The following is a 15,602-nucleotide window of genomic DNA, read 5'->3' on the forward strand; positions in this document are numbered from 1 at the left end:
ACATTTCAAAACAGAAAATAAATGTGCCCTGATAAAGGAAAGAACAGAAAACAAATGACTAAATAAGTGAATTTTGCTATGAAGGTGCTTTAGCCTAAAGATTATAGAAACCCTCTGAAGCCAAAATTTAACATAGGTTAGGAAGTCCTTCACGTTTTAAGCAATGATACCAAAGTCAAAACAGATAGTGTTTAGGGGCCGGCCCTGTGGCGTAGCAGTTAAGTGCGTGCGCTCCACTGCTGGCGGGTTCAGATCTCGGTCCCGCACAGATGCACCGCTTGTCACGCCGTGCTGTGGCGGCATCCCATATAAAGTGGAGGAAGATGGGCACAGATGTTAGCCCAGGGCCAGTCTTCCTCAGCAAAAAGAGGAGGATTGGCATGGATGTTAGCTCAGGGCTGATCTTCCTCACACACACACACACACACACACACACAAACAAAAAAACAGGTAGAGTTTATAAGGTAGAGTTTATAAACTAGTTGACTTTTATTAGAATAAATTGGCATAACCATCTGCCCTTTAAGGTAGGTAATAGGTAATATAGTTTATTTATTGGATAAAGACAGAAGGTTCTCAGTAGACAGAAAACGTTATATTCACTCATAGAAAACCACCAGGCTTTCCAGGATCTACTGAATTATACCAAGTGACCAATCAATTAGTAAGACAGTACATATAAGGTGTAACACAGCAGGGCTTAGGAAATATTTCCCAAACAAATAGAAACCGTTTTAATTTTTAAAAGCTCTGTGATAAATGGACCTCTGTGGGCCTGAAGAAGAAAGTTTTGTCTAATGGAGTGAGCACTGGACTTGGAGTCAGAAGACCTGGGTTCAAACTTAAGTTCTCCAACCCATTAGCTCTGTGAGACTTTGGGAAGTTTACTTAACTTCTCTGAGCCTTGGTTCTCAATAAGTAAAATGGGAATAATTAGATCTGTCTTGCAGAGCTGTTGTGAGAATTAAATAAGAACATGAGGCAGCTGTGAGAAAGCACTTACCATAGTCAGTGTTAGTCAAATATGAATCTTCTAGAAACCTTTTTCGAACAAATCAGTAACAATAACTATAGTTAAATGCAAATTAATCAAATGAGTTATAGTGACCATGAAGTATTTAGGAGCCCATTCTCATCTCATTGGGGGAGAGGGGTCTATCTAATTGCTATTAATAGTAATGGAAGCAATATGCATCTACATATAATCCAGTGATTGTTTTCGATCTTAATAAATATTTCCTGAAATGATTAATTTCCATATGAGCTGCATTAGATAAATAATAAAGCAGTTTAGTCTGATTCTGATCAACAACTAAACATGGAAAACTTCTCTGGATTTCTTGGACTGTAAAGAACTAGAAGTATTCAAAATCATAATAATAATAGGCAAAATTTGCCAGAAGGATGGGCAGCTTCCCTCAAAGGAATTTTGGGAAATCCTGTGATGTCAGAATACATGGATATAGAATACGTAGGAATTTCCAGAGATGAGTTAGTTTATCATCCCACATGGCCTCCTCTTCTCTCAGCAAGGGAGCTTGGCCTTAGGTCACCACCAATCTCTGCCTCCACTCATGTTTCAGTTAAGGTGAATAATTTATATGGGAAAATACAACAAAGATTTTTACCTAAGAACACTGCCAAAACAACTGAATGTTTTTCTTTTAATACAGAGCATTAAAAATTCACCCCAAGGGGCCGTCCGGTGGTCTAGTGGTAAAGTTTGTGTGCTCTGCTTCAGTGGCTTGAGGTTCGTGGGTTCGGATCCTGGGCACAGACCTACGCACCACTTATCAAACCATGCTGTGGCAGGCATCCCACATATAAAGTACAGGAAGATGGGCACAGATGTTAGCCCAGGGCCAATCTTCCTCAGCAAAAAAAGAGGAGGATTGGCATCGCATGTTAGCTCAGGGCTAATCTTCCTCAGGGGAAGAAAAAAAAAATTCACCCCAAGCAAAAGCATTTAAAGGTATATATAAATTTGAAACAATGTATTCTTTTGTTCAGGGCTGTTTGTTAACAGCTTCTAAATATGTATGGACCTTAACTTAGACTAAATTGGAGCTCATGCAGACAAAATGAGGTAACTCTTCATTGAGGTCTCCACCGTTTGCATTTATTAAGCCAAAAGGTTGACTGGTTACTAGCCCCCAAATATTTAACAATCCAGATTTCAATAAAAGCAACAGAGGGATGCATGTTTGATAAGGATAATATTTAAATATTCTGTTTATTTAACTAGTAACAATGTCGTCAGTGTTGGCCTAAACTGAGAAAAATAATCAACATTGTGCTTCCTAGAGATAGCAAAATAATTTTAGAAGTTGTGAAACTTGAAAATTCAAGAAAAATCTTATTCATAAAGAAAGCATTCCAGTATAGTGAGAAGCACTAAATTAGGAGATTCACCATGTGACCTTGAGGAATTAGGAAATCTGCTTCCTAGTTTTGCCACTTCCTAACTCTTCGACCTTGAGGAATTGTGGAGGTGTAACATTGTTCACTTTGGAGATGCTCCATCCCAACGATCCCACTATATCGCTGAGGAAAGTGCGACCAAAATTTGCCGAGTAGTGAAGGCACTCCCAGTCGAGCAATCTTTCTACTACAGCAAGAGGCCGCAGCTTCCACGTGAGGGTTGCTTTGTCCAGATTCTCCTAAGGACTGTCTAGGAACATGCTGAGAGCGTGGCACAGCGCTTGATTAAAATAAAAATCAAAGTAACAGAATTGCACATTTCTTCAAACACCACTTATCAGCCAAGGTGGATTAATACAGCATCTAATCCCAGGTAGCTGGAAAATGCCACATGAGCAAGGAGACTGTTGCTTTCACAACTTTGGGTAGGTACTTCCATAATATTCCCCTTTGCAAACACACTCAACAATGGAAAAGCGTTCTCAAGATCCTCTTACGGCTCCTCTGTTCTTCCTTCACTTGTTTTTGCTTGTATCTGAGGTATCAGGGCTTGGCTGGGTTGGAGGTAGAGTTCATGGGCATATATGTGACCAGATTATCAGTTTGGTTTCCTCTTCAAGTTTAACAGTTTAAGGGAGAGAGAATCTCCATAATGGAAGAAATAAGTGATATAATGCAGGTTAGTTGAATAATATTAATTACTACTATCACCAAAAAGTTGTAACTAAAATAGCTAACATTTATTGCATGCCCATTACGTGCTAGTGTCGCACTAAACTCTTTATATTTAATTGAATCATATCCTGCAAGCTGATGGCCTATCATCTCCGCCAGAATAAACTTGGAAGGGGAGACCTGCTCGATTCCGGGGAGGAGGGTACCAAGCAAGCAGGGCTCACTTTAGAGCAGATGCAGAAGGTGCTGTGGCCATGAGTTCACACAAAGGACTCCAAAGGTCCTCTCGTCACACCTGTAGCACCACCATTCCTGACACGGAGGCCAGAGGCAACTTGTGCCGGATGAACTTGGCGAATTCTGGATATTCATTCCCACTTTTGAGTAAAAAAATCTAAAGATAAGTGAAGAAAATGCTCTTCACCTTCCCCCTTCTTTTCCTGGGATTCTCCTTTCTCCTAGCTTAGGCCAAGAGTAGAAAATCATCGAGTCGCCAGTGGGTATGGTTTAGAGCTGGCTGGAAAGACAGAACTGCCTTGGCTGAGCGCCAGCTGGAACTAGCTACTCTGGCCCCCCTTCAGATCCTCTGAGAAGGGACATGGCCATATAGATGGATAGGTGCTTTGCCATTTTAGCAGGTTTACTAGGCATTTAAATTTAAATGTAAATTTAAAGTGTGTGTGCAGACACACACAGCTCTACACACAGATACATAATAGACAAAGTGACATGTACAATGGGTGGCACAGAGTAGCAATCAATAAATGTCTTCTTCCTCACTCCCATTCCCCAAGGACGCATGAAATGAACTGCATTTAGGATGCTGAGATAAAATTCTTTCTTCCATCAGATATCACTGAAGATTCTCCCTCCTGATTTTTTATTAGAATGATTCACTTCAGAACTCTGGTGATTTATAGTACATCAAATAGATAATAAGCAACAAATCTGAGGCAGAGATGGTTATTCAACTGATGAAAAGCCACTATCAACAGAAAGATTACAACCTCTGGATCACTTATTGCTACTTCTGGAAATATTAAAATCTGAAAAGATCCCAGTGATTCCTAAGGGCAATTTCTTCTTGAATCTATTTAAAATAAAAATGGAGCTTCTGTTTAATTAGGCTACAGGCTCTGCCCAATAGTTCACAGAGATTATATTTCTGTTTAAGTGCAGAACTGACAAGAAAAATGACCATCTGCTTTCCACAAACAAAATATCCTTTGGGTGTTTAGCAAACTAAAGGAAATTGTATCTAATGTTTTGTGTCTCTTTTTAATCAAAACCCTAACATCACCATAGGAAACCACAACATAACAGTATGCAACATCAAGTCATAACACTGATTATTAAATATTACCTGTTATTTATTTACAGATGGGGACATACCAAAATTAATCTATAGTCAGGAAAGACCAACTAGTGAACAAAATCATAAATGGGCAGTAACTAAAAAGGGAACAACATTAAACCTTAAGGCAGCATTGGTTGAGTCTTCTCTGGGAAAGGAAGTATTACATATTTCAGTGACCAGTGAATGATTTTTAAAAACAATTAATTAAAATAAATACTAAAATATTGTTTTCAAAAAAAAATAGGACTGATTTTAGGACTCCTGCAAAGTGAATTTGTATTGGAATTTTAATTTTGGATTAGAAAGCGCACACAGGAACAAAATGGTATAAAGCTGTAGCAGCCTTTCCTCAAATACAAAAGAAAGATCCTAGAAATTATTATGATTAGTCAACACTCTTTGGGCTCCTGTTTCACTTATGGTTTTGCATTCAGAGCAGTTACTGGGAAATTCTGCTGCTGTTTCAATAACGTGTGCTCAGGTTAGGTTTTATCTCAGTGACATGATTTCAAACTGCATGAATAACCCGTCACCATGCTCTGATGTTACAATGTGTCCTTACTGCTGCGTCTGCTTACCTGGTAGGCTGCCAACGTCACCATGTCCCAAGCATTGGTGCCCACCTAAACCGATGACTTTTATTGTGGCTGAAAAAGTCCTACTTTGAGAAAAATATTTCAAACCTCTTGAATCAACACATTTTGGGGTTTGTTTTCTTTGCAGCTTGTTTTGTTAGGTTTTCCTGGTTAAGCCTGAAAATTACCTTTAGCTGTTTTACAGATCCAGTGCTATACGCTGACAGAACAACCACAGGACACAAAGAACAGACAAAAAACACTCCAAAAAATGTGCAAATGAAAACAGCTTTCACGTGGTGCTGAGAAATAAAATGTAGGCACTTCTGCTGCAGGAGGTTTTCACATTTTGATCACAGATCGCTTTTCCAGGCCACTCTCACTACCGGAAATCCCCTCGTGGTACAAACCATCGAGTTCACTGGAAACCTTGTTCTCACAAACACCTTTTGGTGCATTCATCTTTTTTCATAAAACTCTCTCCATTGATGCAGAGATCAAGTTCCTCCCAGTGCTGAGAGCAGCCGGAGCAGCTCCCTGCCTCTCCCTCAGCATGACTGAGTGTAGCTCCACCATCTTCCATCACACAAGGCTGCTTGCTCTGCAGAACCAAGTTATCCATCAACAAAACATAAAGAAGTGTCAAGTGCAATTTTTCTCCTGGAACTAGTTAATGTGTCTGCCTCTTTTGTTCTAGTTCATTATTGTGAATGTAATTCAACAAAGTGTATTAGTCTTTATAACATTCTAAAGCTACTAGGCTACTGGGATTTTTTTTTTAATGACTACTTAAACAGTTTTCCTTTTTTTTTTTTCTTTTTTCTTTTGAGAAAATCTGTGCTAAAAAGGCACTAGATAAAATGAACTTCCTCACTCGTGTGTGTATAGCAATTATACATTCTATTAGATTCTATTAATTTAACAAAGGTGACACACATTTGGATAAAACATCCTAATTATTCAGACTCTTCTACTTCCAGTTAAAAAATTCAAAATCAAAGATATAGCAGGTCACATTGACCGAGACTGCCTGACCATGGAGTCATGGTCGTCTCCTGCCTCCTCAGAGCTCTGGCCTTGGCCGCCTGAGGGAGCTCACCTATCAGGGTGAGCAGGGTAGTGGCAGAGCCAGGGAAGACTCACTGGCAGAAGCTATGGGAGCCAAGCCTCCTGGAGACCTGAGTAAACGAGACGAAGGTGAAGTTCTCACAGTTCTCCAGCTTGACCTTCTTGGCTAAGTTTGGGACAATTCCCCGAAGAGACCGCAGTCCCATCCTCTGTTCCTCATACCACACACTGCCCATGTCAGTGGCCTCCTTCCTGGCGGTAAGGTAGAAAGGAGACTTGGCCTCCATTTGGGTGGGTGGCCGGTGGATGTACATGTACTTGTAGAGGAGGCAGTAAGGGCACTGTTTGTGTCCCCTGGAATGCTCATGGTAGATTTTCCCATGACATATTCTAGTGGAACCACTCCGACTCTCCCGCTTGACACTGTCTGTCCGGGCAAAATAGGGCTGGTTTTGTGGGTCTTTGAGCAGCTCGATGTCACCATACATCAGATCTGCATGCTCCTGCAGCGTCCGCATATTCAGGTATTGGCTGTTGTACTTGACCACAGTGGACAGGAGAGTGATAGGGCTGTCATCCCCTAGACACCCTGTCTGCCACATCTCCTCCTCATCAGAAAAGGAGAAGTAGACAATATTGCGGGAACGGGCACCTGACATCCCTGCCTTACTCAGCACCCACAGCTTCTCCTTGAGTTTCTTGGTGGAAGAATTGAAGGTGCTGCTGGTGATGGAAAAGCCCACACCTGCATTCTTCAGGATACGGTCCAGACCTCGGCGAATGGCATGGAGTGAGGTGGCCAGGAAGTCTGAGCCGTCACTCTTCTTAACGGTGACGTAAAAGTTCTCGAGCAGCTCGTTCAACTTCACTGCAGGGATCTCAAATGAGACAAACACTGAGGTTACACATTTGAGGACACCCAAATGGCCAGACCCCTCCTTCCTTCTCCTAATCCTCACCAGGGGCTGCACTGTGGACAAGACATTTTGCGGCCTCTAGAGGGGTAACTCCTTAGCATGATATAGTGGAAAGGACAGTGAACTTTAAGCTGGAAGATCTAGGTTCCATACTTGGCTCCACTTAATCTCTTTAAACCTCAGTGTTTCAAGCAGCAAAATGAGACATAATAATATCTTCTCAAAGGATTATTGTAATGCTTAAATAAAGAAGTGGACGTGAAAGGGTTTGTAAATAGTAATGAACACATACACATATACATATATATAATAACATATTTTATAATATTATAATAACATTATTATGTTACTATAATAATATATTAATATAATGATAATATATTTATATAACAATACAATATTATATTAACATAATAATATTTTAATATTTATTATTATTATTATTATTGGCCTTTGTAACTTTCACTATTCCTCTCTGGAAAGCCCTTTCTTCTTCTCTTTTCTAGCAAATCATTTCCTTCCCTCCCCCTTCAACAAAATTCAACCATTCTCTCTGAAGAATTACTGAGCTAAACTTAAACTCTGAATCATTCCAACATTAATTTCCTTGATATCTGTACATACTGCTTGGTACTGCTGGTACTAAACACGGTGCTGTAGAGAAAGACGACTGACATGTTCACTTTGCATAGCAAGTTAATGCTCCTTGATTTTTTTTTTTAATTTTTTTTGTTTGTTTATTTATTTTTTCCCCCAAAGCCCCAGTAGATAGTTGTACATCATAGCTGCACATCCTTCTAGTTGCTGTACATGGGACGTGGCCTCAGCATGGCCGGAGAAGCGGTGCAGCGGTGCGCGCCCGGGATCTGAACACGGGCCGCCAGCAGTGGAGCGCGCGCACTTAACCACTAAGCCACGGGGCCGGCCCGCTCGATTTTTCACTTGAATTTATCTGAATAGGTCCAGAAATATCTCTGGCTTAATGATCCATAGGGTTTCAATATCAATATTTGTTCAAAGGATATGACAAACTTTATGACTATACTGACAATTAGAGAGAGCTCCTTATTTGGGTAAAGTAGGAGGAGAAGGAAGCTGGTCGGTAAGAAAGCTTTATTTTCAAGAGGGAGCTATCAAGAGAAAACTAGACTTTGCTCATAGTCAATTCAAGCTGAATACATATGCTAGGACAAAAGAAAGTCTCAATAAAAAATGTTTTAAAAGTAGAAACTGTACAAGTAACATTCATTCTTCTAACAGACCTTGGATCAAAGAGAAAATAAAAACTGAATTACAGATGAAAAATGAACCAAACTGAAAACATTACATATCAAAACGCGTGAGATGTTGCTAGATATACTCCGACAACATCACAGTCTTGAATGACTTTGGTAGAAAATTTTATTGAAAACAAGGAAACATTATTCAAGTCAAAAAGCTAGAAAAAGGAAATCAAATTCAAAAACAGTAGAGTGAATCAATAAAAATAGAACATAAACTAATGAACTAGAAAAGATATAAATTGAGATAGATAAAAAATGAAAATATGTAATCTTTGAAAAGACCTAGGAAGCTGGCAAACTTCTAGCAGGTCTGTCAGAAAGAGAGAGAGAGAGAGAAAGAAGAGGAAAGGAAATATACATTTAAACAATAGTGAAAATATGAAAAATGTCATATACTTTATGCATATTAATTTGAAAATCTAAATAGCGTGAACAATCTTGTAGCAAAATATAAATTACCAAAGTTGGTTCAATGGAGGTAAAAAATCTGAATAGCCCCAAACAAGAGAGTGAAATGATTGTCAAAGATGTATATTATTCCTAAAGAGGGGCCGGCCTGGTGGGGCAGTGGTTAAGTGCGTGCGCTCCGACTCGATGGCCCGGGGTTCGCAGGTTCGGATAGCGGCGCGCATTGACGCACCACTTGTCAAGCCATGCTGTGGTGGCGTCCCACATAAAGTAGAGGGAGGTAGGCCTGGATGTTAGCCCAGGGCCAGTCTTCCTCACAAAAAAAAAAAAAAAAAGATGTGTATTACTCCTAAAGAGATGGTTTTATGGAATCAGTTCAGCTTTTCTTTTGTATTATTTTATTTAAAAAAATTTTAATTATTATTATTTTAACAAGAGAAAATCAAATGAAGTTTAATAACATGTATACATGGCAGAAACCCAGGAAAACTGAGTAACTCCTTCTTTTGTATATCAGCAGTTTTGGAGCATAGGGAAAAGAAAGGTTCTTCATTTTTTTTTCTAAGCCAAATCTGATGGATATTATATCAAACAACCAAGTATATGAATATAAATGTAAACTTCCCTAAGTAAAATATAGGTGGTCTTCGTTTTAACATGGTCTTAGTACCATGTTAAATAAAATGTGTGCACATGAGAACCATGCAAAACGAGGATGTGGCTCTAATATGCACCAGTAGCAATTAACACAGTACCCCGCAAAACAAGGACTGCCTATATTATCAAATCAAATTCAGGACTGCAGGAAAGCAAAACTACATCAAGACAGGTAGGGATTACTGCAGAGCATAAGGATGATTCAATCTTAAATAATTTAATATAATTGACATTCATATAATAAACAGAAATAACATGAACTTGATAATTACTGAAATTATTTGAAAGAATGTGATCTCCATTTCAAATTTTAAAAAGTTCAAATTAGGGGGCCGGCTTGGTGGCATAGTGGTTACGTTTGCGTGCTCCGCTTCAGTGGCCCGGGGTTCCTGGGTTTGGATCGTGGGCGTGGACCTACACACCGCTGGCGCATCAAGCCATGCTACGGCAGCGTCCCACATACGAAATAGAGGAAGGTTGGCACAGATGTTAGCTCAGGGACAATCTTCCTCAAGCAAAAAGAGCGAGATTGGCAACAGATTTTAGCTCAGGGCCAATCTTTCTCACCAAAAAAATAAATGAATAAATTTGAAATAAATTTAGATTGGAAGAAAAAAATCCTCTATGATGAAGAGTATTTTACAGATAAGAACTATAAAAATTATATCCAAGACAAAAACATTAGAATATTTTTAATAAAGTCAGGAATAGGATGAGCATGCTGAATATCACTATTATAATAACACTGTGCTGAAGGTTATAGCCAACCAGGTAAGACAAGAAAAAGAAATGAACACACACACACACACACACACACACACACACACGTATGTATACATGCATATAGGAAAGGAAAAAGACAAGCATAATTATTTTCTGATAATCTGATTATTGGTGTAGGAAACTCCAAGAGATTCAGGTGAAAAGCCATCAGGAAGAGGAGGGTAGCTGTATACAAAATATACAAAGCAACAGCTTTCTTACATACCAGTAAAAACCAGTTAAAATAACTTCCCAATAACCATAACACCCAAACTCATCTGGTTTCAGATTTTTATGTTGTCGTTTGCAACCCCCTACTTGCAGATGTTAACCTTTCCTTGTATTACTTGGGACTCATCTGGTTGCAATAGATAGACCAAATTCGAATAAGCCTAGGCAAAGAGGATATCAGAATTAGCGGACTCCAAGACCATCAGGACTCTCTCTGCCTCTCATCTCTGCTTCTCTGTACAGAGGAGCTTTCTTTATATAGCTCAAAACATGGGCACCCAGCACACTCCCCCAGGTTTACATCGCATAGCTTCAGGTATTGGCAAGAGTCCAACTCTCATTTTCAGTAGAAAAAAATCTAAAGGAAGGATTCTGATTGGCGCTCTCCGGATCCAGACAAGTGACCAAAAGGTGAGCCACTGTACTAACATGATGGCTTCTGCAGTAACCATGGAGATTGTAGGAGAGGAATGGTTCCTAAATAAGGGGTGCTGAGTAGCAAGTTATTACCTTAGTGTTTAAAAAAAAATAAAACAACTAACCGCTGATAGCTTCCTTTTGCCCTTAGGACAAATTCCAAACTGTTTACCTTGCGTTCAAGTCTTCACCATCTGCTTCCACCCTGCGGCAGACTGTTTGCAAAGACAGCCACAATTCATCTCCTCCCTGCTCCCACGCCCCTTTGCACTGTGACTTTGCCACTCCTCCCATCAAGAGGTGGACTCTATTTTCCCACCCTTGGAATCCGGGCCGGCCATGACTTAATTTGACCAATAGAATGTGGCAGAAGTGACAAGGTGTGAATTGCAAGCCTAGGCCTCGAGAGATGCTGCTTTCATCTGCTTTCCTCTTACAGGTTCTTACAGGTTCTGCTTCCATTGTCTTAGTACATTATGTTGTCACGTGAGGAAGCCAGTTAGACCTCACACACGCATGAAGCAGAGACAAGCTGTCTCCCATCTAATATACAGATGACTGCACCCACCTGAGCACCCCAAGTGAGACCAGTAGAAGAATCACCCAGCTGAGTACAACCCATAGAATCATGAGCAAATAAAATGATAGCTGCTTTAAGCCACTAAGTTTTTTGGTGGTTTGTTATGCAGCAACAGACAACTGGTACACACCCTATTTCTCTAGCCTAATCTGTTCTCTTTGTACTCTGTTTTCCAGACTCACTGAACTTTGTGCCATTCATAGAAACCCACAAGGGTTTTTCATGCTCCTAAGTCTTTGCACATGCACTTCCTTGACCCAGAATGCTTTTTCTTCTAACCTTCTCTATTTGGAAAATTTATATTCAATTATTTCATATCTAGCTCAAATTCTGCTTATATAAAGGCTTCTCCAGCTTTCCTAAGCAAAGTTACTCTCTCACCTGAGATCCTATCTCATCCATAATAAAATTTAAATTTTATTTAATAAAATGGCCCTATCCATATTGCACAGTCTTTTTCTACTTATATGTCTGTCTCTCAAAGTGAACTGAAAGCTCCCTGAAGGCAAGAACTACATCTTATACATGACTGAGTCTCCAACACATACCAGAAGGCCTGAAATATATCACTGATACCCAATGAACTGATAAATGTGGGCTAAATCAATGAAATAACCTCGGAGTCAGGAGAACCAAGCTGACTTAGGCTGCAGAACATTTTTCTTGATTTACACAGAATACCACAAGTTTCAAAGTAAAATCATAGCAAAAGCAATTCCTAGAGAAATGTCAAGTCACAAAATTTATATTGTTTGCACACAAGAAACCATTCATTCTGGCCCATGCTGGCTGCCTCCTTAGTTTTCTCAGACTGAGTTTCGGTTGGTGATTATCCCTCCAGGTTACCAAGGTCTTCAATTTGTTACAAAGACATTGCAAGAACTGTTTTCCTTCCATATCCACTCTGAACAGATTTACCATGTCAAAATTCACCATGGATTATAAACTTGGCTTCCTTGATGAAAAATAATCAAAGAGGGGGCCAGCCCCGTGGCTTAGCGGTTAAGTGCATGTGCTCCACTACTGGCGGCCCGAGTTTGGATCCTGGGCACGCACTGACGCACCACTTGTCCGGCCATGCTGAGGCGGCGTCCCACATACAGCAACTAGAAGGATGTGCAACTATGACATACAACTATCCCCTGTGGCTTTGGGGAGAAAAAGGGAAAAAAAGGAGAAGGATTGGCAGTAGATGTTAGCTCAGGGCCAATCTTCCTCAGCAAAAAAAAAAAAAAAAAAAGGAGGAGGATTGGCATGGATGTTAGCTCAGGGCTGATCTTCCTCACCAAAAAAGAAAAAGAGTAAAAGCTTTACTTCAAAAAGTAAATAAATAACCAAAGAAAATTAAGAGCTCAGTCATGAGGTGAATGACTCCAGGTGGGAAAGGACAAAATAAGAAAAAAATTGACCTGTCTGGCAAATTCCAAAGTTCTGGAACGACACAGTAATCCTTGACACTTGAAAGAGTTAAAAGACAAGCAAAGCCAAGAGTTACTTTTGGGGAATGTCTCCAACTCCCCTTCATGATAATCTTGTCTAGGGGGATGGAGAAAACGCTTATGAACTACAAGTACTCTTATAGGAAAACAAAACGAATCTTGAAGTAACCATTGCTGACAACAAAAATGACTGACTTTATTCAGAAAGATAGGTATTGAACTTTAAAATGCTCTATTTTCTGAGTGAGTCTAAGGAATATATAAGTTGATGAGACAGCAACCTTGAGGGAGATGGATCAGTGAGGATTAGGCCACATTTGTGAAGAAAACATACTATGTGGATCACATATAGTAGATCATAGAGTGATCACCGCGTGAGACTGGCAGTGTACACTCTGCTTATTTAGATGACATTTTGAAGTCTGATTTGACTCCTTGCTTTCCTTCTTGAACAAACAACTATATTTGAGGATCACCAGCCGCCAAACCATGATCAAGAGTTGTTACCTCCCTTGTCTCCTGCCAGGTAATGTCTATCTTTAAAGACATATCTAGACTAAAAATATCTTGCATTGAGACCAAGAAAGTGAGATTAAAGAGCATGGGCCTTTAATAATTTTTATTTATTTATTTTTCCCCCAAAGCCCCAGTAGATAGTTGTACGTCATAGCTGCACATCCTTCCAGTTGCTGTATGTGGGACACGGCCCCAGCATGGCCGGAAAAGCAGTGCGTCGGTGCGCGCCCGGGATCCGAACCCCGGCTGCCAGCATCGGAGCGCACGCACTTAACCGCTAAGCCACGGGGCCGGCCCAGAGCATGGGCCTTGATGCCACAATTCCTTCTTTTAACTAAATATTGGCTAATTCTCTAAGATTTTGGCCTGTTTCTTAAGAATTTATCATTAAAAAGATTTAATTTGAGTGGCCCATGTGAGTAGATTACAGAGGATTGAAATATATCTTCTTCCTCACCCATTATTCCTCTAGATAACACAAGGGAAACTAAGAAATATTAGTACCTAGAAGTGGTGATAAGGCACACTCTACTGGACGGTTGGGACATTTTCACCACCTGGGATGTATATGTTATCTAAGCCATAGAGGGTGTGGAGAAATGAGACTCTTCATGGATTCCTGCATGGAAATGTAAAGGGTTCCAGTAACAGACAACTGTCTTCATAGTGACTTCACAAAGTCTGGAAGACAAGACCCTCTGGCCTAGAGAGGTTAAAGTCAGTGGAGATGAAGAAATGGTGATGGGGGTCTATAAGAATAAGTGAATTTTAAAACTATTATTAATAAAAGTGAAATAGTTACATTTTTATTGATTTACTTGAGTTTTTTATTGTGGTAAAATATACATAACATAAAATTTACCATCTTAACGATTTATAAGTGTACAATTCAGTGGCATTAAGTACATTCACAATGTTGTGCAACCACCACCACTATTTATTTCTAGAATTTTTTCATCATTCTAAACAGCAACTGTACTGTACTGTACTCATCAAACAATAACTCCACATCTTCTCCTCCCCTCAGTGCCTAGTAACCTCTATTATACTTTCTGTCTCTATGAACTTGCCTATTCTAGGTACCTTACATAAGTGGAATCACACATATTTGTTCGTTTGTCTCTGACATTTCACTTAGCATAACATTTTCAAGGTTGATCCATGCTGTAAGCATGTATCAGTATTTCATTTCTTTTTATTGCGAAATAATATTCCATTGTATGGATATGCCACATTTGTTTATCCATTCATCTGTTGATGGACATTTGGGTTGTTTCTACATTTTGGCTATTGTAAATAATGCTACAACGAATATTTGTGTGCAAGTGCTTGTATAGATATATGTTTTAAATTTTCTTGGGTATATGCCTAGGAGTGGAATGGCTGGGTGATAGATTAACTCTATGTTTAATTTTTGGGGAATTTCCAGACTGTTTCCAAAGCAGCTGCATCATTTTATATTGCCACCAGAAGTGTATGAGGGTTCCAATTTTTCTATATCCTCATCAATACTTGTTATTATCCATTAAAAAAAAAAATTTTTTTTTTTTTTAAATTCTGGTCTTCCTACTGGATGTAAAGTGGAATGTATGTGGTTTTGATTTGCATTTCCCTGATGTCTAAAGAAGTTGAGCATCTTTTCATGTGCTTATTGGCCAGTTATTTATCCTCATAACTGTTTAATGTCTTTGTCTACTAATTCTAAAATCTGTGTCAGTTCTGGGTTGGTTTTGATTGATTCATTCTTTAAGGGATATATCTTCCTGCTTCTTTGCATGTCTGATAATTTTTGTTTAGTTGCCAGACATTGTGAATTTTAGTTCTCGGGTTCTGGATATTCATATATTCCTAGAAATATTCTTAAGCTTCATTCTGGGACACAGTTAAGTTACTTGAAGACTGTTTGGTCCTTCTGGGTTTCGGTCTTGCCTTTTTATTTTTTTACTTTTTCAAAAATTGAGATATAATTCACATACAACATTGTATTAGTTTTAGGTGTACAAAATAATGATTTGATATTTGTATATATTGCAAAATGAACACCACAATAAGTCTAGCTAACATCCATCCCCACACATAGTTAAAGATGTTTTTTCTTGTAATGAGAACTTTTAAGATTTACTTTCTTAGCAACTTTCAAATATAGAATACAGGACTATTAACTATGGTCACCAGGCTGTACACTACATCACTAGGTCTTTTGACCACCTTCACCCATTTTGCTCGCTCCCTCCCCCTGCCTCTAGCAACCACCAATCTGTTCTCTGAATCTATGAGTTCAGTTTTTTGTTTTTTT

The 15,602-nt window shown here is 39.3% G+C and overlaps 1 protein-coding gene across 2 annotated transcripts in view; it reads right to left on the minus strand.

Moving 5' to 3' along the window:
* Nucleotides 1–465: 465 nt before the first annotated feature.
* KIAA1958 (KIAA1958 ortholog) overlaps nucleotides 466–15,602 on the minus strand; it is a 151,776-nt gene continuing 136,639 nt past the window's right edge. For both annotated transcript variants that reach the window (XM_087419288.1, XM_087419289.1), the window contains one exon: nucleotides 466–6,974. In XM_087419288.1, the coding sequence (XP_087275414.1) occupies nucleotides 6,168–6,974 (807 nt within the window). In that variant the 3' untranslated portion in view covers nucleotides 466–6,167. The remainder of the gene's footprint in view (nucleotides 6,975–15,602) is intronic.

This window comes from Ceratotherium simum, chromosome 29 (genome assembly GCF_057802395.1).
Source record: "Ceratotherium simum simum isolate JZ-2026a chromosome 29, ASM5780239v1, whole genome shotgun sequence".
Classification (NCBI taxonomy): domain Eukaryota; kingdom Metazoa; phylum Chordata; class Mammalia; order Perissodactyla; family Rhinocerotidae; genus Ceratotherium; species Ceratotherium simum.